The sequence below is a fragment of the Callorhinchus milii genome, unplaced genomic scaffold, assembly GCF_018977255.1.
Source record: "Callorhinchus milii isolate IMCB2004 unplaced genomic scaffold, IMCB_Cmil_1.0 Scaffold5, whole genome shotgun sequence".
In the NCBI taxonomy this organism is placed as follows: domain Eukaryota; kingdom Metazoa; phylum Chordata; class Chondrichthyes; order Chimaeriformes; family Callorhinchidae; genus Callorhinchus; species Callorhinchus milii.
In genome coordinates, this window is record NW_024704746.1 from 65,326,618 (window position 1) to 65,350,052 (window position 23,435).

At 42.8% G+C, this 23,435-nt stretch overlaps 2 protein-coding genes across 3 annotated transcripts in view; one reads left to right on the forward strand and one right to left on the reverse strand.

Annotated features, from left to right (window-relative positions):
* The first annotated feature begins 1,015 nt into the window (after nucleotides 1-1,015).
* On the forward strand, nucleotides 1,016-5,048 carry podxl (podocalyxin-like). Its single transcript, XM_042335882.1, has 3 exons — nucleotides 1,016-1,072; nucleotides 1,885-2,049; nucleotides 4,479-5,048. The coding sequence occupies exons 1-3, from the start codon at nucleotides 1,070-1,072 to the stop codon at nucleotides 4,695-4,697; spliced, it is 387 nt and encodes a 128-aa protein (XP_042191816.1). The 5' UTR covers nucleotides 1,016-1,069; the 3' UTR covers nucleotides 4,698-5,048.
* A 3,388-nt stretch (nucleotides 5,049-8,436) lies between these two features.
* mkln1 (muskelin 1, intracellular mediator containing kelch motifs) overlaps nucleotides 8,437-23,435 on the reverse strand; it is a 64,458-nt gene continuing 49,459 nt past the window's right edge. For both annotated transcript variants that reach the window (XM_007890829.2, XM_007890828.2), the window contains exons 14-18: nucleotides 22,627-22,741; nucleotides 22,019-22,158; nucleotides 21,027-21,129; nucleotides 19,696-19,750; nucleotides 8,437-18,106 (exon numbers count right to left, since the gene is read on the reverse strand). In XM_007890829.2, the coding sequence (XP_007889020.1) occupies nucleotides 17,985-18,106; nucleotides 19,696-19,750; nucleotides 21,027-21,129; nucleotides 22,019-22,158; nucleotides 22,627-22,741 (535 nt within the window). In that variant the 3' untranslated portion in view covers nucleotides 8,437-17,984. The remainder of the gene's footprint in view (nucleotides 18,107-19,695; nucleotides 19,751-21,026; nucleotides 21,130-22,018; nucleotides 22,159-22,626; nucleotides 22,742-23,435) is intronic.

A 23,435-nucleotide genomic window follows, 5' to 3' on the forward strand; every position in this document is an offset into this window, starting at 1 on the left:
ATAAAAAATTGTTTTCAAGCGTTTAACATATTCCCCTCGTTATTCGCTTAAGCCTCATCAGTGTGTGAGTCGGGTTGAGTTGGCAGCACTATTCACCTCTGGGTCAGAGGGTTGTAGATCTTTGAAATCATGTGTAGTCTAAGCTGATACTCCAATGCAGTGTTGGGGGAGCTCTGCATTGTCGGAGGTGCTGTCCTTCGGATGGGACTTTAAAGCGAGGTCGGATCTGCCGGTTCAGATGTACGTTAAGAGACCGCTGTGGCAGATTAATTGTCCACTCACCTCATGTCGGTTTACAAAAACAACAACAAACTACTTTTGTACAGCGCCCTTCAGGTCGGAAAGACGTCCCAGGGCACTTGGACAATCAGGGGGTTTGGGACCCGAGCTGGGAGTTGGGAGCAGCAGGGGTGGAGGGCCTGGGTGGAGGGCCTGGGTGGGGGTGGGTGTGTGTGGAGAGAGGGATTTTCACAAAACATTACAGTCAATTCACTTTACAGTATATTCTGTGAAGCGCTTTGAGACGTCTCGAAGATGTGGTGAGGCGCGAGATTTGTTTTTTTCTATTATTCCACCCAGATAAGTTATCTCTTCATTTCATGGCAGGTTGTTGGTGGGAAATTGCTCAGTGCAAAACGGATTTCGCTTAAAAATACACAGCCACCTGTGAATTTTCTGTGAAGCGCTTAAATTAACATCTTAACATTATAGGCAAATTCAAGGATTATCAGAGTAAACCTCCCCCACATAAATCGTATCAGTTGGGAACCATACATTTAATACAACTTATGCGAAGTGCGAAACCTGCATCAGTTAGTGGAAATTCAACAGGACTTGTTGGGCAGATGTAAGATTTAGGCGTTAATACCACGTGTACAGATCAGACCTGTGCAAGTTTTATTGTATATATTATTTCTGGGGTCTTGGGGTGGGAGGGGACGGTAGTGCTGAGATGTGCGTGCGTGTGTGTGCATGTGTAGTGTGTGTGACTGCTAAACGTTATCTCATCTTTACAGTCAACAAAGAAGAAATCAGTCAGTCTGTGGAGCATCTAAAATCACAACTGGGCATGGTAAGTCTCCACATTCCCCGCGAGAGGCAACAACAACAACTGGCATTTATAGAGTGCCCCTCCCGCAGGGCCGAGTCCCAGGGAGCTTAAGTGAAGTGGCAGTGAAGAGATATCACAGTGAGCATTGTCGGAAGAGGAAGCTCTTCAGACAGGATTTGGAGGTCTTCTTAAAGGTCCCACGGCGCTATTCGCAAAGAGGAGGGAGTTTCTACCTGGTGTCCTGGCTAACCGTCCCCCCCGTTCCCCCCCCCCCCCCGAATAAAATTGGTCACTCTCCTCATGGCTGTCTGTGGGACGCCCCCGTGTGCAAATTGTCTGTTGCGTTTGCTGACAAAATACATAACAGTGGCGACACATTATTGTAAATCACGTGAAGCTCTTCGAGGTGTTCTCTGAAACAACGCTGTAAAATGTAAGGATTATTATTATTTATTAATAAGTCGTTGGTGATAAGCAGGGAGGGAGCGCATTGGTCTATATGGAGTTAGCAGGTCAGAGGTAGGAAGGAGCAAGGCTGTGGAGGGCTTTGAAGTCAAGGACAAGGATTTTTTAACTCTATCCTCTGGGTATAACATTGCAAATCATACATTTACATTGATTGCACAGCACGGAAACAGGCCTTTTGGCCCGAATAGTCCGAGCCAGTGTTTACACTCCACACAAGTCTCCACCTGTTCCTTCCTCCCTCCCACACCCTTCTATTTCCCCTCTCGCTCTCTCTCTCTCATGCATCTAGCGTCTTCTTAAATGCATCCACACTCGCTGAATCAATGGAGACGTGCAATAATTGCCTCTTGGCTCTCCATTTCCAGATGAATTCTTCCATCAATACTGTCCTGGACACCTCCAGCGCAGATGCACTGCAAACCAAGAAGACAGTTGCGTTGAGTGTTACTGGCATTCTGCTGCTGCTGATATGCACGTTTGGTACCATCTACATGTGTTGCCAATACAGAACCAAACAAACAAAGCCTCAGGTGTGTAACAGGCCACTCTTATTTCTCTTTCCAGTTTGTTCCTACCCTCTCTCTCTCTCTCTGTCTCTCTCTGCTTCTTTCCCTGGAAGCCTGGCTGAGATCGGCCATCTCGGCACAGAATTGGGCATTGAATGTGTGGTTCAGGCATACACTGGCCAGGGGGGATTCTATCAGCAGAGCCATTGAATTCCCGTAGCGTAGTGGTTGGAGTACTTGCCTCGCAAGCGAGAGGACCCAGGTTCGATTCCCGGGCCAGGCCGAAACCTTAGGCAACGTTCCTTACCCCACACGCTTCTATTTTCCAAGCAGTAAGTAGGAGCCCGGTTGTTAAGTCGATTGGCGGATCACTTTCCGGGGGTAATAACCCCTTCAAAACATTTTTTTTTAAAAAATTGGGACACTCATTCCCCAACTTTTTGTGGGACATTGCTGTGTGCAATTGGCTGCCATGTTTGGCCCACAAAATACAGTCAATACACTTTACAATGTGTTCTGTGAAGCGCTTTGAGTCACCTCAATGTTGTGATAAGGCACTATATCAAATGCAAGGATTATTATTATTATTTGGAGGGAGTTTCAAAGGGTGTAAATTGGTCAAGACAGAGAACATTGGTTGGGAGGCTGTTCAATTATTTCCACGATTTGAACAACATAATAAAAATAATAATAAAATTCTGACCCAGAGAGGCGAGTGCATGCATTGCCGAGTTAGTCCGACCGACAGAGTGAGCTTGACGAAGAATAAATTTGGCCACGTTTAATACGACTTCAAAGCAGCAGATCGGGCAGCGAGCGAGAGAGAGATAGAGAGTGTGAGCGAGAGAGAGAGAAAAAAAAACAGACTCTCGTCCATCCTATTCAGCAAGAGACTGACTGAGGGCTTTCATTCCATTGCATCGTGAGACACAACAACAACAACAAATTACACTTGTATAACGCCTTTCACGTCAGCAATACATATTGTTGTTTCGTCGTGACCTCCACCCCTAACCCCCTTCACCCCCACATGCGCACACACACACACACACACACACACACACAGTTTAAGCTTCGGGTCTGTATAGAAAATCCTCACACGGTCAATGTGAAGCAACACAGTAATGATGTGTTACTCAACAGCCACCGCAGGTCATTGCAGGACATTGCCACCAGGCGCCACTCTTGCGATTCACGTCTTAGCAGCGGCAGCTTCGATGAGCAGCAAACTTAACACTGTGTGTAAAATAACACATAGGGAGGGAGGGAGGGAGGGAATCTAATTCACAGCTGCTCGTATGCGGGGATCTTGCGTATCTCACGCCTAAAAGCTGCAGCTCCACTTTGATGGGAGTCACGAGTTCACCCAGAACTTCACAGCCCACATTCCTGTCCGCACAAAGCTTCTCGAGCCCATCAACCCCATCCCCACCCACCCACCTACTCACCCACCCACCCACCTACCCACCCACCCAGCAAAACCTACCCAACCACCCACCTAAACACCCAACCCACCCACCCAGCTACTCACCCACCTACCCAAACCCACCTAAGGATCAACTTTAAGCTCCTCGCCCTTTACCTTACCTTCAGATGGCTCCATTGCCTTGCGGCACTCCACCTCTGATCTCCTCCTTAATAATAGTAATCCTCGATTGCAGCGGAGTGCCTTATCACGTTATTTTTTTAAAATAAAAATTGTTTTCAAGCGTTTAACATATTCCCCTCGTTATTCGCTTAAGCCTCATCAGTGTGTGAGTCGGGTTGAGTTGGCAGCATTACTCACCTCTGGGTCAGAGGGTTGTAGATCTTTGAAATCATGTGTAGTCTAAGCTGATACTCCAATGCAGTGTTGGGGGAGCTCTGCATTGTCGGAGGTGCTGTCCTTCGGATGGGACTTTAAAGCGAGGTCGGATCTGCCGGTTCAGATGTACGTTAAGAGACCGCTGTGGCAGATTAATTGTCCACTCACCTCATGTCGGTTTACAACAACAACAACAAACTACTTTTGTACAGCGCCCTTCATGTCGGAAAGACGTCCCAGGGCACTTGGACAATCAGGGGGTTTGGGACCCGAGCTGGGAGTTGGGAGCAGCAGGGGTGGAGGGCCTGGGTGGAGGGCCTGGGTGGGGGTGGGTGTGTGTGGAGAGAGGGATTTTTGTGTGTGTTTAAAATTTCTCACCCACAAAAACAGTCACTAGGCAGCAAGCTCGCGAAGCCGTCGGAGACCTTATGTGAGACGCGAGGAACGCAAGACATACGGTCAATTCGCTTCGCAGTATATTCTGCGAAGCCCATTGATTGAGGCGTCTCGCAGGCCTGATAAGGCTCTGTATCGAACGCAAGGATAATCGTTATTATTATTAATAATTTACTTTCATCATCGCTCGCAACAATCTTCTGATGATTTGCTCGCTCCCTCCCTCGCTCCCACCCTCTTCCCCCCACTTCAGTACCCGAACGAAGAATCGCAGACCAGGGACAACGGTTGCCACGACAACCCGGCCTTGGATATTTCTGAGACGCAGGCAGAGATGCAGGAGAAGAAAGGAAAGCTGAAGAATAGCTTCCTGGTGCTCACGGAGGGCTTCGGGGAGGAGACAGATAGCTGGATAACGCCTCTGCACAACAGCAAAGACGAACTGGAGGGTGAAGAAGACACACACTTATAGAGAAAATGCCGAGAGATGGGGCCCAGAACACGTGTCGTTCCCCACGTCTCCCACCCTCGCTGTCTGTACCATCGCCCGGTCAACGCCCAATTGCCACCTACGGAATTGTCATCTCTTATCTTTCTCTCCATCTCTCCATCTCTCTCTCTCTCTGTCTCTCATAAAGAGCCTCGTTAGCGTAGTGGTCAGCAAGCGAGAGGACACGGGGTTGATTCCCGGACAGGACAAAACCTTAGGCACGTCTCCTTACTCCACGCACACGCCTCTGTTTACCCTGCAGTACACAGGAACTTAGTTGTTTGGCGATGGGCGGATCGCTTTTCCGGGGGTAATAATCCCTTCAAAATAATAATAATTTGGTCACTCAGTCCACGGCTGTTTGTGGGACGCTGCTGTGCACAATTGGCTGCCGCGATTCGCCCACAAAATACAGTCACTCCAATGTACAGTATATCCTGGGAAGCGCTTTGAGACGTCTCAACGATGTGATAAGGCGCTACATCAAATGCAAGGATTATTATTATGATTATTATTATTAAATATCCTCTTCCCCCATTCACACAGGTAAAAATTGAGACAGGACAGTCTGAAGAACCAAGAAACACTCAATCTTAACAAGAGTCAAGCCCCAAAAACTCATCACAAGGAGACCCCATTTAAGCGCAGCAATAAAATGCTCTGGGATGCTACCCTGTGTGAGAGCAGCTGTGTAGATGCAACTTGACGTTGTTGTAAAACTCTCTTAACTCGAAAATGTTCCTTTCCCTCTCTTCCTCCCTCTTGCCCAAGAAATCGCACCTTTGCCTCGGTTAGAAACAATTCTGTAAGTCGCAGTTGAAAGCGAGTCCCGGTTTGTAACTGGCCAATTTAACCAGTAATTCAAGTCTGGAAAGATTTTTTTAATCAACAAAAAAGAACAGCCGGACAATCAGACTGTTAAAAGTTTTGCGGTCTCCTGGTGCCTTAGCTAGCGGAGCTGACAGGCAAGGCTGCTGGTTGATTGGTCTTTCAAGAAGGAAAGGGCTTCGAGACATCCTGATGTGAAAGGCATTATATAAATATAAATTGTATTATACTTGTCTATGGACCTATGGTTTGTGGTGTCTCCTTTTCTCTTTTCCTCCACTCCCTTTCACCCTAATTCACTTGACAGTATATTCTGTGAAGTTTCGACCGTACTTACGGCCACCTCCGCCACTGTTAAGCGCCCTTGAGGAGCTACCCTGCGTGGAGGGCGCTATTGTAAGTGCAAGTTGTTGTTGTTGTTGTTATTGTTGTTGAAGTGCTTTAAGACGTCTCAACGACGTGATACACCTCTATATCAAATGCAAATATTATTATTATTAGAATATTTCTTACCTTTAATCCAATCAGGAGTGACTTCCGACATGAGAGCAAGATACGTTCAGCAGTTTGAGTGAATTACCAGTTACTCGGATTGTACAACACTGAAACAGCCCATTCGGCTACTAACATATATACTGCGCACAGACCTTCACTCATACCCATGTGCTCCTCCACATTCCCTTCTCTCTCATGTACGCATCACATTTCCTCTTAAATGCACTGACTCTTTCTGATTCGATCACAAACTTGCGGCAGCGAGTTCCACGTTCACACCACTCTCTGGGTAAGGAAGTTCTTCCCAAAGTCTTAAAAGAATCGTTAGCGATTCATATTTATGCCCCTTTTGTGATAGACTCGCCAGCAAGTGGAAACAGTTTCTTTACGTTTACTTTATCGAACCCTTTCAAGTGATGTTGAACATCTCTAAGGGCTCCCCTTCTCAATCGTCTCGTCTACAGGGAAAAAAAAATCCCTAACCTGTTCAGTCTTTCCCGATCATTGTATCCATTCATCCCCGGTAACAACCTCGTAAATCTACACTGCACGCGTTCCCTTGCTACAAAATGCATAGCATATCCGATGAAGCAGGAAATATCATCCTGATGTGAAAGGTGCTGTATTGAAGGTAAGGATTGTTATCCGCTTGTACGATGCTGACCAGAAATACGCACCGTATTCTCAATGTGGTCTCACCAAGGTTTTATTTGAATTCAACATTATTTTCTTGCTTTTGTATTCCATTCCAGTGGACATAAAGCTAAGGCGTCCAATTGCTTTTATTCATCTGAATCCCCAGATCGCTTTCTTCCTTTAGCCTGCCGAGGTTCTTAATATCTAAGCTGCTTTATTCCTCCTATCAAAGTGAAATCACTTCACGTGTCTCTGTATCGAACTGCACCTGATCTGCCAATTCCACAAGTTAAATGGGCATCATCGACAGATTTTGCGCTTTAGGGAGGCAACGCTGGATTTCAGTTGGCACAGAATTTGGTGCATGATTACAACCGCAAAATAACAGTCAATTCACCTTATAATCTGTTTGGTGAAGCTCTTTGAGACGTCTCAATGACGCGATAAGGCGCTATATCAAAGGCAAGGATGATCATCATTTATTTCTCGATCCGTTGTCTCCTGCTCCAACTTCATTCTTTCCCAGAAACTCGAGTAGACGCCTTCAATCTTCCCTTCATCCAACAGTGCATAATATTTTTAAACAACCCCCCGCACCCTACTAATGACTTACCTCAACCACTCTCTTACTATTTTCACCCTCGGCGACCCTTTGCACTGTAGAGCACTGTTAATTTAACTTTAGTCGATACACCATGGCCTTTGTGAACGATTAAAATTTCTTTCCATTTGTGCTGGCGACAGAGCTGTAACCTTTAAGAGTAAAAATTCCGGTTTGAAGACAAATGGCAGATGAGATCACAGATCAAGACCCTCCTTTTCGACCGCGCCTTCAGCCACCCTCCTGCCCTCTACCCTACCTTACCCCAACACCTGCCCCCACCCCGCACCTAAATTTCCCCTCTCCTTTATGCTTATTCTCCCCACTTTGATTGCTAACCTGTTCAGGTGGTTCGCTGTGCTCCAGTGACAAAGAATGGGCTCATTATTGGTCAGTGAGGTGACAAGATTTGCATCCGGTTGAGAGAGACGTCAGTTTCAGTATTGCTGGAAATACAAGGGAACAAGTCATTGCCTTTCCAATACGTTTGCATCGATCTGATATGTATATATGACCTAGCCCTTACAAGAAGCAGATAGCAATCTCATTAGTTCGTACGGATTATCATGGACAAGGGACTGCGCTGAATGAATAGTGTGTACGCTGTAGAGCATGGTGAAGTTTTTTTTTAAAAAATGCTTGTTTTTTTTTTACAAGATCTGTACGTCATCAATAAATACCCATTGTGAACTCACACCTCTTTGCTGTTTGTGTTGCTCTAAGCACTGGGGCCAAGAAATTAACCGTCCCCATTATTCTCATATGCAAAGAAACACGAGGATAAAGATTACTCTCAACCCCCTCATGGTGCAAACGTGGTGCAAAGGCTCCCAGGAATAGCACGAATACAAACTGCACATTTGAGCATCTAAATAAGAGTACGACTTGACCTGGTTTCCTCCGCCTCAGCCTTGCCACCGCATCCAGCCAGGATTCACAACATTTAATTTAGTTCTATGTCTTGATTGATTTTATTTACAACAGTCGCCCCACTTCACCATACGTTCTGCGAAGCGCTTTAATGAGACGTCTCAAGCGGCGAGATAGAGCGCTATATCAACACCGACCTGCGCTTATACAGCACCCTCCCGCGCAGGGTAAAGTCTCAGTGGCGCTCAAATGAAAGTCGTGTTTCACCAAAGAATACGCAAGTCCAAATAATTTGCTTTCTCAGTTTTTTTTATTAAGAAACTGAACAAAATAGTCTTTTCCATATGTACATTACATACAACATAATTCTACAGTTGCAATTGTTTACTGGATCTACACATTCAGTTATTCACGAGTAGTGCATCAATTGTATACATTTTTTAGCAAAGAAGGATTGGGGGAATCATCATACTTTTCAAAAAAAAAAGGGGGGCGAGGGGTGGAAACAAAGACAATTTCCTACCATTTTGTTCAAGCAAATGTATGGAAACTGCCAGGATTGAAACCCACAGCAGTCGTGACACTCATCTATAATATGGCATTCGGTCACAAAGGATCGCGAGAGAGAGAAAATAAATCACCGAGGGTTCGAAAGGAGAGAAATGAAACGTCTCTGGACTGATATTCACAAATGTCCCCAAAATATAATGGGAATCCACATATTATGGATTGCATAAATGTTCGTGAATATACAGGCCCTTGTGCACTAATCCAATTACAGACACACCAAAAAATAAGAATAACTGAAGCACCAAAACTGGGTTAAACAACCCAAGATTTTAAAAAATTGAAAGCTTTAACCACACGCTGCAAAGTCCTTTGGCCACAAATTCATTTACCCAACAGTAATTTTCTAATTATATATATATATATACACACACACACACCACAATTACGTCACTCGACCCAGCGATAAATACAGAACATACAGTGGGATAGGATAGCGTTACCAAGTTTTGCATTGACCTTTTCGGAGGTTCTGCACTTAGGGATAGCAAAACTGGTCCACGACATCCAGTCAGTTTTATGTTCGGTTGGGCCAAGATCAGCAAAGCGAGCACAGCCTCTCTTTCTAAAGCAACGGAGCACCGCCAGGTGAAGAAATGAGAAGATCCGGATTATATCCGCTTGGATTTCCACGACAGCAGTGGTCATACACCCTATTAAAAGCACGTCCCATGTCAACCTTTCTCCTGCCCAGCCAGACAGGTTATAGAAATCGCAACCCATTAGGCTTTCCTCTCCTCTCCAACCCACCCATCCACTACCCCATCCTCTTACAAGCCATCAATGTCCGCATATACATCTTAATAATGTTTGAAAAGAAAATACACCAGTGTTTGGTGGAATGACAATATACCAAGCCCTTCTGAATACAGCCCCAACACAACTGTGGACTATGACAACCAAATTCAACAAGCCAGCTAGGAGAGGGTTAGAGGGATGCCACCGTAAGAATTTCATTAGCTTCCCAGAACATCGAACCTTATAAATATCTCCTCGTTGCTCACTGAGGTCTCTGGTCAGATCATAAGCAACAACAGATTTGATTGTTCCCTCCACCTAATAATCTTATGGCTAAACAGCTGAACAGGTCACCATACCATTCAGTGCGAACAATCTTTCACCGTAAACCAATCAATTCCATACTGCGTTACAAACTCTATTCAGCGATTTCCTGACTAACAAATCGGGGCATTTTTTTTTGATCCGTTCACCCTGGGATGGACAGGTAAAAATATTTATGTAGGAATTCTTGTACTTTAAAACACTGCAAATGTTTCATGCTCTTTGGAGTCCTTTACTCCATCAAAAATTTATTTGATATTGACCCGATGACTGCACTTAATCAAAGCCAATGTGTTTCGGGGGAGAGAGAGGTGCGCGGAAAGCAGGCCTTAAATAAATTTGCTTTACATCAGAGGAAAGCAGTGTATGTTGGGAGTCTGCATGCCAATCGATGAAGGAAAATGCAGAATATTTTTTCAGAGTCCGAGTGAGCAAAGGCAGAATTCCTTCCAGAAAATGCTTTGAGCTGAATAGAGGATGATTTTGCACGTTACTCAAATCCTCTTCCAAGCAGAAATGTTATTCATTCAGTACATCTGCCTCACGAGTCTCCCAAGCTTGTTTTTTTATTATATATATTATGAAAGAGCCATGCTATATAGGGAGAGAAACGTCCTCTTTTGAGATTGAATTACTCATTACATACCCAATTAGCTGAGTTGTGCATATATTTTACACAGGGCTCCCAGTTGAAGTGCTTTATGCTGTAAAATCTACTCACTTTATTTCTGCCATATGTGTTGCACTGATATGAAAAGAAGAACCTTATGGTTAAATCCAGTGGCCAGATACAGTGGGAACCCATTATTACTTCTGAGCATCAAGCAGAACGTTAAGCATTTATTACAACAGTGCGAAATCACAGGGCATTAAAGACAATTCCGTTTATTTCTGAAACTGAATTGCTTTTTGCAACACCTTTCGTTGACAGTGAACCAAACCAAACCTTTTCTTTCCAGTGAATTTTTCTTTGTGTTTGTTGCGAAACGTATATGAAAAGAAACTTATGTCAGAAAACTATACCACCTGCTCCATTCCGCTACGAGACTCTACCTATGTTTTAGCTCCTTTTCCCCACATTAACTACCCTTGCTGCCGCTGGGAATGATTGCCAATTTAGTGTCGGCTCGTGTTGTACCCATTCACACCCACAAAGAACTTGGTTGGTACGTGAAACTTTAAAGGTGTGAGAGAAGGCATCACCACTTCGCTGGAGGCTGATTCAAGCTCAAGTTCGAGAAGTTAAGAAGTCAGTGTATTTGGTCACTGTTGCACCCATTCTCCTCCAGCCACTTAACGAATACAACTAAACATTGCAAAGATGCACACACACACACACAAGTACAAAGGCTTTCTGTGCTTCTTAAACCTCTCAACGTACCAAGAGTTCCCACAATTGTACAAACTTTATATACACCAATTTGGGCAAATGATCAATTTAAATCAAGATGCCACACACGCTACCTTATGAATAACTCAGAATCGATCACCAACAGGACTGAAGGGGATTTAATTACTTTGCGGACATTTCAATTATCCCAAACTCCTCAATTCTTCTGTTTAAAAATTGTATTTATGATAAAGTATTCTCCCACCTGAAACAGCGTCGTAAAGAACAGACTGAAGTTTACAATCTAACCTCAAGCTTTGGTGAACGCACCCAAACTCAACCTCGTTCGACCTGATGTTCAATTGCACCAATTTCAGATTTCTGGTTCTTATGATTTTTATATTGACTATTTCAGGGATTTGAAGAACTTTCAAATCAATGGGTATACAGGACCCAGCAGTGATGGCTTTTGTTCTACATCGTGTTGCAGGACATTGCCAAAACAGTTCCGACTCTCAGCTCCAAATAAAATGGCGCTGGGCCTAGAATACGTATCTTAAGCACGCAGTCTGCAGTGAAACAAAGTCTGGACCGCATCTCCACGATGAACTGTAGGATTCAAAACACAGCACGCAAAGATTCCTCTTGTGTTTAAGGAGCCCGGTCGGCTTCCTTGCTCCTTTGACAGAAGAATAACACTGCAAACACAAAATTCTTAAAGAAATAAATCACAGCACGAGCTTCAAGAACACATGGCCGATCTTCACTAACTGGCCTGTTAAACTGCGGATGCCAAGGTCAACAAATGTCGACTGAGGTAAACCAACTGAGGACTTACTGGCTCCTCAGCTGCGTCTTGAGACACCGAAAGAGCTTAGTTCTGAGACAATTCAAGTTGTTCTAAAACATGGTATACTGAAGTGCTATTTAAACTGGGTTTTTCTTAAATTGATGTGAAAATGAATAGAGGCAAGTTTGTTCATTTAAACCCCATCCCATCCCCCACTCCCCCTCCCCTCCGATTCACCAGGGATTTGCCTGTTTTAAAATTAAAACGCACTAATCTGTCTGGAAAGAAGATTTTTTGAAAACAGTTTCAAGGCTCTAAAAGATTTTGATTTCCATCACTGCTCCACTGAGAGATCATCCAACTCTAAGGCTGTCAACACAAACTCTAACTTCATTTTACAGCACTTTGGTTCGCAGTTATTTCCCCTTTCGGAGAATTGTGCAGGGCTTCCTTTTTGATTACGGGGAAAGTTGGGGACGCTATAAAATTCAAACAAATTGCAGTCGGGCCTCAAATCAAGCTTTTTGACAGAAAAAGTACAAGTGGTTCATTAACTGAGAGCTAATCACTTCTGCTCTTTCATCTTCCTGCCCTCCCATTTTCTTTTCTACCTTTTGCAACTGTAGTACATACATCTCCAAATCCAATTCCCTCACCATTATCCTTCCTTCTCATCCACCTGGCTTTATTTCCCATTTCTTTTTGGACCTCATACTGCTTACTAGGTTTGCTCCATTCTCCAGATTTCGAGCTTTTGCTGGTGTGGGACTTTGCAGGTCTGAACTGTGGCTTAACTAGTTTCTCAAAGCTCCTTTCTCAGAAAACCAATTTGAAAACTTCTTCTTCTGGGGTTGTTTGTTGACTGTCAGTCAATGCCGGTCAATTCATACTTTTTAACTGCGTTGAGGTGTATTTTCAGATCTTTTCTTCCTAAAACTCACACTTTTCCTTGTAGGGATGTTAAAAGAAGCTGGACTGTTTTTTGTTGTTGTTGAGGCCCAATTATAACTGATCCCATTTATTTCAAGTCCCTATAATTTGAACTGAGCTGGCAAATAAAACTGCATGTTGTTTCCTCTCCCTTCTCATGGTTTATAAAAAAACAGTAGCGTTTCAATCAGTCTAGTGAGTCAACTCAGTTTCAATATAGGTTATTCATCCACACACAGGCAAATGTCCTGTTCCAGCTTCAGGCTTCTCATTACAGACTTTGCACAGTAAGATTAGAAAGTCACTTGACGACACGTCTACAAATTAAAGTCGGAGCTCCAGGTGAAATGCTTCAATCCTAAGGAAATGCACTCCCGGTTTTGCAAACGCGGCAGCAAACAGATTTCTACGCTGACTCCAAACTAATAACCTTATCCTTAAAACAACTGCTACTCTGGATCAGCATGAATGGTCCTGACTGAATAAGTGCTGCCCACTTCGCTGATCTATCTCAGTTTTCTATTTCTGACGCAAGTCACAAGAATTTTTTATTTGAGGAGATGAAAGATCATTGCTTCAACCCATCACTACCTGAGGTTCCTACCAGATCTGTTCAACAAACCACAGTACAATTTGAAGTCTTTCAAAAGCGACAAAATTCTTATAATATGGCTAACTTACATGGCACTTGGGTTGCGGGGCAGACGTGAGAGGACCTGGCCTATCTTGCATATTAAAATCAAGAGTCCCAGTCGCTGTTGAGTTTACAAACATGGAATACTTGAAGATTTCCAAACCTTTTTGATTTGTTTTCAGCCAAAATCGTGCAACAATGCTGCTTCAGCGCAGTTTGCAACTCTAGGCAAAGTCTTAAAGGTTGCAAAGAAACAGGCACGAGCAGCCCGAACATAAATAAATTCCAGCTAACTAAAGCAAATTTAATTCAGAAGCTAACCCCTCGCAGTTATTTGATTCCAAGAAGCTGATTCAAAGAGTGGTGTATAAACCTCGTTTTCTATGCAAAGACTGCCTGACCGCTCTATCGTTCACATTATGTTTGAATAGTTTCTCAGATAGCAAACCTGCGTGGGTTAGGATCGAACCAAGGCTCTGACTTGCCCCAATGCCAAAACGATTTCCTACAGGACCAGAGACTTTTTTTTACAAAATTTATACTCTTACCACTGTCTTTTCAGACATAATATCACAGTTTGTCAGACAGAAATGTTGCCAGAGTAGGGCTGGAATACATAGCGTTCGTTAAAGAGCAATTTAGCCCAGCCCTTTCGAAGCTTTACCTGTCACGCTGTACGCATATTGAACCTTACTCATTTACATGAGGGATACTAGAATGAACACTTTCCAATTTAGGGCATCAGAGTCAAAACCTTACAGGAGAAATAGTTCAATCCCAAACTCCGAAAGCTTTGTCTCTTACGTTAAATTTTGTTTGGGTCAGCCGAGCGTCTGACACATGTGGAAACCCACCACCGTGCTCAAGAGCATCCAAAGCAAGCTGACAACTCCATACATCCCACCCTACACGTGGAAATTCCAAAGACAGATTGCTGGAATGGAACGTGCGCTCTCTCCGTGGAGGGACGCAACCTGCTTAGCTAAAGGATAGCCACAGGTTGGCAAAACCCAAGGCTGGGGACCTCAGAGTGTGCATTGGGGTAACTGTTGAGAGTCTCACCAACTAAACTGACACAGCTTGACATTGATATTGCTGTTTGGGAAGCTTTCTTCCACTTACAAGAATGTCTTTCTACTTTTACCGTGACCTTGGGTTGCAAGTCTTTCAACAAATCACTGGTTTGCGGTCCTGCAGAAAAATATCACTGAATCACCCATTCAAAGCAAATGTCACTCATTCGACAAACAGATTAACTCCAACACTCACACGATCGACTTTGTCTGCATGATACAAAGGCCGGGTCTAACAATAGTTAGCCAGGGCTCAAGAATGCATTACAGCTGTTCAGTTCCTTTACTCTTTGAGCTGTCTTACGTTGCATCATTGAAGCTTGTATTTTTGGTTAGCGCCACTGAAATATACAATTTTACTGCACTGCTTTCACAACACAATTTTAAAATGTTTAGATATATACATTATATATATATGTGTATATATATATAATATATACACACACAAATTATCACAAGACCACAGTTATATTAGCATCAGCTGACAAGAGAAAAGGGTTTTAATGAAATCACACTTTTACTAAGGTACAACACTCCTCTAAGAAAATAAAAATCAGCATACAAGAGTGAAGCACCAATTTGTTTGGTAGAACACATAACTTATCCATAATCTCCTCGATTATTGTTAATGGGATTTATATACCGTACACTCTGGTGCCTAAGTAACACCTTAACACTCTTTGAAATCACCTGTGAACTGGGAAGTGCAAACCATGCTTCGAGACTCCGAGAGACGCTTCAAAAAAAAAAAAAAAATGGGTTTGCCAAATGGGTGTTACCATCAATTAAAAGTGCTGCACCAATAGTTTTAATGAAGACCATAGGCACAAACTAGCCATCACAAATAACACTGATCTCGATGCAAGACTCTTGACAAGCTAAAATAAATCTTTGATACGTTTAAATTGCTTTTGTATTATGAAAATGGTTTGCTGGACTCTTAACAGCAATTAGAAATCACAGGCTTGACACCCATTCTTTGAGCATCCACCTCCATCCCATCCAAACAACATAACTCCAAGAAAATAGCCAATACAACAGCTGTAATTATGGGTCTAATATTTTACCCAAGTAAAGTAAAAAAACAATTTGATCGGATCCCCTCTAATCAAGAGCTCCAGCCAGCTCAAACACCCACAAAATTCTGTCCTTTCAAGAAACACGGCCTTTCATGTATAATACAGAACTTTGCACATTGGAGCGTGGATCCTGGAAGGAGATGAATTGCACCGCCAACGTTGGAGGAGACCTTCAACCACCTTGTAAATGATATTCTGAGCCTCGGTTAAACCATTACCATTTGGAAATCAAAATAGGAATAAGCATTGCATTCCAGACGGGGAACACAAAATTAATGTAGAGGACATTCCTTCCAGCAATCATGCATAAGCAGCACAAACAAGATACATAACACAGGTGAAGCAACTTAGGTACAAGTTCGTTTGAGCCAGGTGAAAGCCCTCAAACACCAAACCAAGCCAGTCATTAATTTGCTGCGGGTATTCATTTCTTTTCTACCCCAAAATTATCTGTAATATTAGAAAAAGTCTACTAAAGAATCAACACATAAAACGTTAATCATGCATATTATTAAGAGGGCATTTTAGAAGGTCACCTCGATGCAAAATCACTTCAGAACAATTATGATAATAATTCAGTCTCCTAAAGGACTTAAAAGTGATGTAAAAAAGCTCAAGCCATTTTATGACACCTGTGCCAGAATGACCAAGCTGTAATAAGTACTGGATCGACGTTCCCATTTCCCAGCTACAATTTTACAAATGCATTTCCCATCTGCTTCTTCATTACTGTAAAGATAGCTGAGAGGGGAGAGGTCAGGGAAGAATGATTTTTTAAGGCATTTAGCACTGGGTTCTAAGAAATCACGTCATAGCTGATAACCTAACTTGACTCATCTGCTGAAAACAGGTCAGACTAAACAGATTATAAAGATATGAGTAATCACAAAAGTCTGGATCCCTTTCTTATTACTGTAAGTCGAAGCACCCTAAATTAGAATGCTCTGTGTCTTGGAAGCAATTGGTGAGACAACATTTACTGAATTATGCATCACAGTCATTTCACCCAGGTTTATTTCGCTTGATACATAACAGGGGATTTTATAGTTACTTTGGAAGGAACATCCGGTAGTTTGCTTAAATTTAGAAAGATAGACACTGTGGCTGTCCTCGAATTTAGCAGGAAACATCCTTCACAAGTCAGAACTATGGCGCCAATACCTATTAAAAGCTAGCTTGTTTACACACAAATATTTTCCCAGCTCTTCCAGGTCTCTGATTAATTTGCCATCAATTTTCCTTTAGTCCACATCATCATCAAACACCAAACAGTAACCCACAGTTACGAACAGAAACGTCAGAATGTACTAATAGCTCATTTACAAAATGAGAGAATGGCTTGTTTCAAAATACATGACTGCACTGTGCTGTGCAGGTCAGTCCATTTAAAAACAGGCTCAACAACTGATCGGTGGATCAGCCACCACAGAAACGAGGGCCTCTCGTAACCCACACTTTTAGAGACATTTCTGTGGGAATATTTTACTTCTCCCGAAGAAGCAACATCACAAATCACTCTTCACTCCCATCATCCTAAAGCTCGCATAATTGCAGGCAGCTGAATTCCTTCTTTGCTCCGACCACAACAAGCTTTTCTGCAGGGATCTGAAAATGGTACTCTGTATTTATACTGAGGCCGTGATTCCAATTGAAACACGAGAAGTAAATATAATACATGCTATAATTAGCTTAGTGTGACAAAAAGTAAACTCCCCACAACCCTGTGGCAGTGATGTTTCTTTTGGAATGGATTGAGATCAAATCTAAACACCCATTGTGTAATTTCAGAGTTTGCATGCACGCACGCACGCATGCACACACACACACACACGCACACACACACACAATGTGTGTAAATTAATCATCGTGAATGAATCCATTTCCCCCAAGTGCAAGTTATTCTTAATACTGATGCAAAGTGACACCTAGACCAGGCAGAGTATGGGTCAGCAGACTGATGGATGAAGTCAAAGTGGGCTAAGACATCACAGATACAAGTCAATCTACATTTCTGTATTATTATTCCAAGAATTCTACTAGACCAATTCCGATTTAGAGTGATACTGTGGATGGCAGTATTTATCACTGCAACTTTTAATCTCTCAAAATAGTTATTTTTTAAATTGCCAATATGGTGAAGGGCTTAAACCACAAAACAGAAACAAATCCACTTTCACAAAGCTTTCTGCTCTGACACAGTTTTTGAGCCCGTGAACACTCAAAATAAAGCCAGTGAAAGACAATGCATGTATTATTGTAAACCATCTTTGCCAACCAAACCAAAAAACAGAAGCCAATCCCAGCCAGAATAAAACAGCAGATCAAATTGGTGGTTTTCTTTCAATTTCTCGAGAACAAGTCGATCAGAGTCCAGTTACAGAGTGATGAGGTCAACTAGGTTGCCTTTTGGAGGGGTCATGGTGTCAGGGAAGAAGTTTACTAGGGTATCAAATAGCAGAGTCCGCTGGGCGTAAATCTGGTCAACATCTGAAAAACCTGTTGAAGATGAAAAAAAATGAGTGCCTGTTGGGATGAGACAGCGACAACAGATAGAGCAATTTGTTCCAGCCATACCGCTATTTGATGCACAAGGTTATAGTGCTACCAATGAAATGAGATGGTTCTGTTCACTCCAGAGGTGGTCAGCCCATCTTTGGAGGAACCATTACTTGGCACACCAAAGCAAACAGTTGTCATCGGGTACGAAAAAAATAAAAATAATAATTTGGTCACTCAATCCACGACTGCTTGTGGGGACGCTGCTGTGCGCAATTTCACCCACAAAATACACAGTCAATTCACTTTATATTATTATTATTACTACAATGGGGAAGGGCAATAATCTGACAAATCAGCAATGTTGGATTCAGGACTCACTGCTGTCTAGGGAGGTTTTGACCAGAAAACTTCCTAGGTTTTAAGCAGCAAATGCACCGCCATTTCCTCGTCGTTGGGATCTCCACCGCAAAGTAAACAGTGTGGATTCTGTGTACCAGTAGCTAGAGGCTGCTCAAGAACCAGCTCTATTTCTTTTGAACTAGTCTGGAAGCTAAATGCAGCACAAGACAAGGCATTTATAGCTACTTTCGACAGGATGTGGACCCATTGGAAAAAGCACAAATTGAAAAAACCAGTTGCAGGAAGGGCTAGCCTAAAGCAGTAGGACGTAAAATGCAGTATCTGTATTTAGAGGGACATCCTGACAATCTGCTATAAAAAGACACAACTGGCATTGCTTGTTTCTACCCTGAACACATTTCTTTGTAGACCCAAAGCCAACTAGGAGACATGATGTTCCTTGCTGTGGTACAAAGCTTTAAACATAGGACAGATATAAAGCAGCCCAGTATTTCAAATAGCAGACCCCACAAGTGTTCATTTCAGTAGCTGCGTTCCCAACGACAGAGCTAATACAGTAAAACTTGCATAAAAGACTGATTTGTATAGATTGTATAATTGCCAAAAGTTGTGCATCTTCCCAAGTCCCGTTCAAGAGTTTATATTCTGTGCAATTTTGACATAACTCATACTTTGCAGAAGTCATATTAAATGTATGGTCCCAAGTGACACTACTTATCATGAGGTTTACTGTAGTTTTAATCATCAGTCAGATTAGAAAATGACAGAAAGAGCTGTCAAATACAATCCTGCAGCTCTGGTATAATGTGCTTTGGTATAGCGCTGATTTGTTTATAATAGGATGTGGACCCCCATTCACTGTGTATGTGCGTGTAGGAGTCAGCTCGATTCCTACACACCAACCTGTTACTACATTGAAAATGCCCACCTTATTAGGTCGCAGCTAATGTCATTTCCCGCCTACTGTACATGCGCAGGAAGTGGCAATGACGGAAGTCGGCCATTTGGGCTTCCCACATGCCAAAAATTATTAACTTCCAGGTCATAAAACTCGCCGGCATCGCTTCCCGTGACACTGTGCAAGGAGTGACAGTTTGCAGCCAATTTGCGCACAGCAATGTCCAACAAACAGACACGGAGAATGTTGGTCAACGAAAATAAATACGATCGTTTGCAAACCTAAATAGCCTGTAGTTGGATAATGGGACATTTGCTAAAACACTTACCTAAAGGGATGAAATCCGAACTAGATTTGAAGAGTGCCTGAGCCAGTAACTGAAACTTCAATATGAAAACATGATGTAATTAGTAACAGGGACAGAAAGAATGTAAAGTCAATAGGTTACTTATATAATAGTAATAACAACAATTGCACATGACACGATTTATATCCACAGAATGCTGGCCATCCTCAAGGGTTTTGGAAGAATGCTGAACAGTTTGTCAGTGTGAAATTCCAGTCAGCACCCATCCCACATTCTTTTCTGATGTGCACGACTCTTCCCAATTGCTTCCATCCAAGCATCTCAATGTGCAATTTAGGAATACTACCACATACCCAGGCACATTAACGTTTCTGAAGAATTTACAACACTGTCCTCAAAGATCATTAAATGGTCAATTTTTACATTTCATTTCCTCTGCATTCTCTTTCACTTTCCTCACTGAAACGCACCATTTTGCCATCTGGTTGGGAACTAGGCGTCTTAATTCAACAGTGCTCAAGCTTCCACAAGAACAGGTCAATCCATTCTCCCTCAGTCCATTCCTGAGCCACCTCAGATTTTTGCTTGACAACACAGCAGAAACCAAAAACTAACCGTTGGAGGAGCACAAATACATGACTATGAAAGCAATCAACTACACCAGATTCCCGGTTCTCCACAACCACAAGATTTGCCTACTCCATGGTCATAACAAGTTGAAGTACCAATACATAGCGCTTACAGAACCTTACTCTCAAGTCTGATTCCAGCGCATTTCATCACTAAAATGGTACTTGTACAGAAGGTTGAAGTAACATGAAGTACTCCAGTGCGCCAATTCCGAACAAAACTGCTCACTTGTCATGAATATTACCAATGTCCACGAATCATGACTCACACTGCATCAAGTAGACTAGCGAAGAAATGTGCGATAACGATGCAGCTTATACAGAACTCGTGCAGCTATGTGCTTGTTAACTTCAACAATAGCTAGGATGACGGTGGACTTGCCTGGCTTTACTATGCACAACTTCCCTGAACCAGTTAAAGCCCCCAGACTTGCCTGTCCGCTCGCCACCCAAGAATTTTTTTTTTTTTTGAAAGACAACAGAATTCCCAGAGTGTTGGAAAGTTCACCAACTCGTAAGGAACGTGTTCCAGGTTAGTTTTACCCTAAAGATGATGTGCTGCTCCAACAGTCATTGTTTTATCAACCTCAAAAAGCTGAGTGAACCCAGAACCTATTGGTCTGATGCTCATCTCTGACTGAATCCGATGAGGTTGTTGCAACTGTGTGAAATATGTGTGAAACATCCCTATGGAGAATCCTCCTTACAAAACTAAATGCTCACCTCTTTAGTTTCCTCTGCGTTGGAGTGATCCACAGTCACGTACAAGTCATTCTGTAAATATTTTAAAGCACTTAAAGGATCTGCTTGGGCTTTCTCCTCAAATCTAGATGAAACAGAAGCAACCAATTAAAATATAAAACCAGACAGATACTGTCAAACCTTGCGATAATGCGCTTCAGTGTACCGGGGATTTAGAGTAATTCTGGTAGCAGGGTGGACACAAAATACACTGGAAGTGCACATGGCTGATTTACAGCTCAGAGTACACAGGCAAAGCAGGAATTCCAGAAGTCATGAGCCCCTGTGGCACATGCACCTCATTTACAGCAGTTTAATTTTATATTTCATGGACAACTGCATTACAATGGTATTTAATTGCATTCCTCAAGGTGTGCAACACTGCACTACTGAGGGGAAAAAAACTGAGACTGACATTGAAGTCTCGAAACCCTCATGACACAAGTGGATTGCTGCTCTACGTGATGAGCCAGAGAGACGAAAACGTCTCAGATTCAATCCATGGACAGTACTTGGATTCACTATTCTAAGTCAGGGCAGTAGAGGGGGCAGCGAGTGTGAAAACTCCTATTGATTGAATCTGTAAATGAGTATATGATTGCCCACCGGTCAAGAATTCAGTCTTGGTTCAAACATGACGAGCAGTACAATGCATCCGAAGATTGATGTGTGTTCAAGGAATCAGACTGACACATCATCTTCCAAAGATAACTGAGGTCTAATTTGCAGGTGGTGCTAACCATGTGTAAACACATGAATATAGAGGGAACGTGTGAACAGGCAGGATGTTTTATTAAGCTGCAGATCAGCACAATATAATAAAATGGTGGAATCAGATTGATGGGCTAAATGGTCTACCCTTGTACCTATCTTATGTTCCAATGAGTCTCCAGTATTGGGCTGAGTCTTGCCCCAATAACTCACTGCGCCACCTGAAAGATTACGATTGAGATTTCCACCTCCGCTTTCCTAACCTGTGTCTTCTGATGAGGTATCTGCAATGTCTCAGCAGATACTCCTTGGAAGGGCGGCACAACTTGAGCGACCAAAAGTCATCCAGTCTCATCTTAGGCGAGCACGACTTCCCAGGATTCCCACCGAACAAATAGTGAACCTGCTCCCAAATGACAAGGAATTACCTTTCGTTGAAAGCAGCCAATATTTAAGCAGCTAATCAACAGTTTCAGACTTGCATGGGTGCCACATTGGAGTCATTTGCAAGCAAGCACAGCTGAACGATGGTGGAGAGGTAATAGATTGTTTAAGAGGCAGCGCCTCTATGAAAATCTGCTAGGCTTCTTGCGTTGATTTCAAACTCAATGCAATGACATGAATCACTGGAATATATCACATCAAATGCATAGGATGCAATGACGAACCTTCCTCTGAGCACAAAGTTATCACACATTCTTTCCCAACAACAGCTTCACATTGAATAATAGCTCAAGAGTGGTGGCGAGGAACGTGGTGGTTAAGTTACATTAAACTCCTCTCCTGACTGGGTGCTCAAAGCAAAGTTTCGGGGGATGTGGGAACAGAAGACATTTGAATAAAAAGCAGATCATGCATAAATATAAGATACCTTGTGCATATCATCATAGACCAGCTGGTGAGCAAATCGAGGGCACGGTTCCTCCTCTTGAAGACCCTTGTTGGGATTATCCTTTATAGACTGATCATTCTTGTAAACACAGGACCTATGGCATAGAAAAACACAGGAGAAAACCTTATTCTTTTACCATCCTCAAGATGCAGACAAAACCTTGATGAACACAGGGTGACACAGGTATAACATGGCGTTATTTGGATACATAAAATGACTTGCCATATTACAATTGGCCTCCAAAAATGTCTCAAAATGCTCGCGAGAGCTAGAAGAGGCTAGTAAGTGTCCTTACTCCACACGCCTCTGGTTATCCAGAGTAAGTAGGAACCCAGTTTTTAAGTAAATTAGCAGATTGCTTTCCAGGGGGAAAAATTCCTCCCTCACTCCCCCACCCAAAAAAAATCATTCAATCCACAATTGTTTGTGGGACACTGCTGTGCACTATTGGCTGTCACGTTCCACCACAAAGTAGTCAATTCACTTTACAGTATATTCTCTGAAGTGCTTTGGGATGTCTCAAATGATGCAATAGGAGCTGTCAATTGCAAAGGTTATTGTAGAAACTATGAGCGTCAAAACCATAATGAACTGCACTGGAGACGTGTATTACAAGATGACTTGTGCTCTAGAGAGGTGCCTTATAAAGAGGATTTCTCTTGTCAAATAACATACAAACGTTACTTGGCAGCATTCTATCCTTTGTATTTGCAAGCAAAGAAGCGAGAATACATAATAAATATCGCAAAAAACATGACACTACAAACCCAAAGCAACCAGCAGGTCAC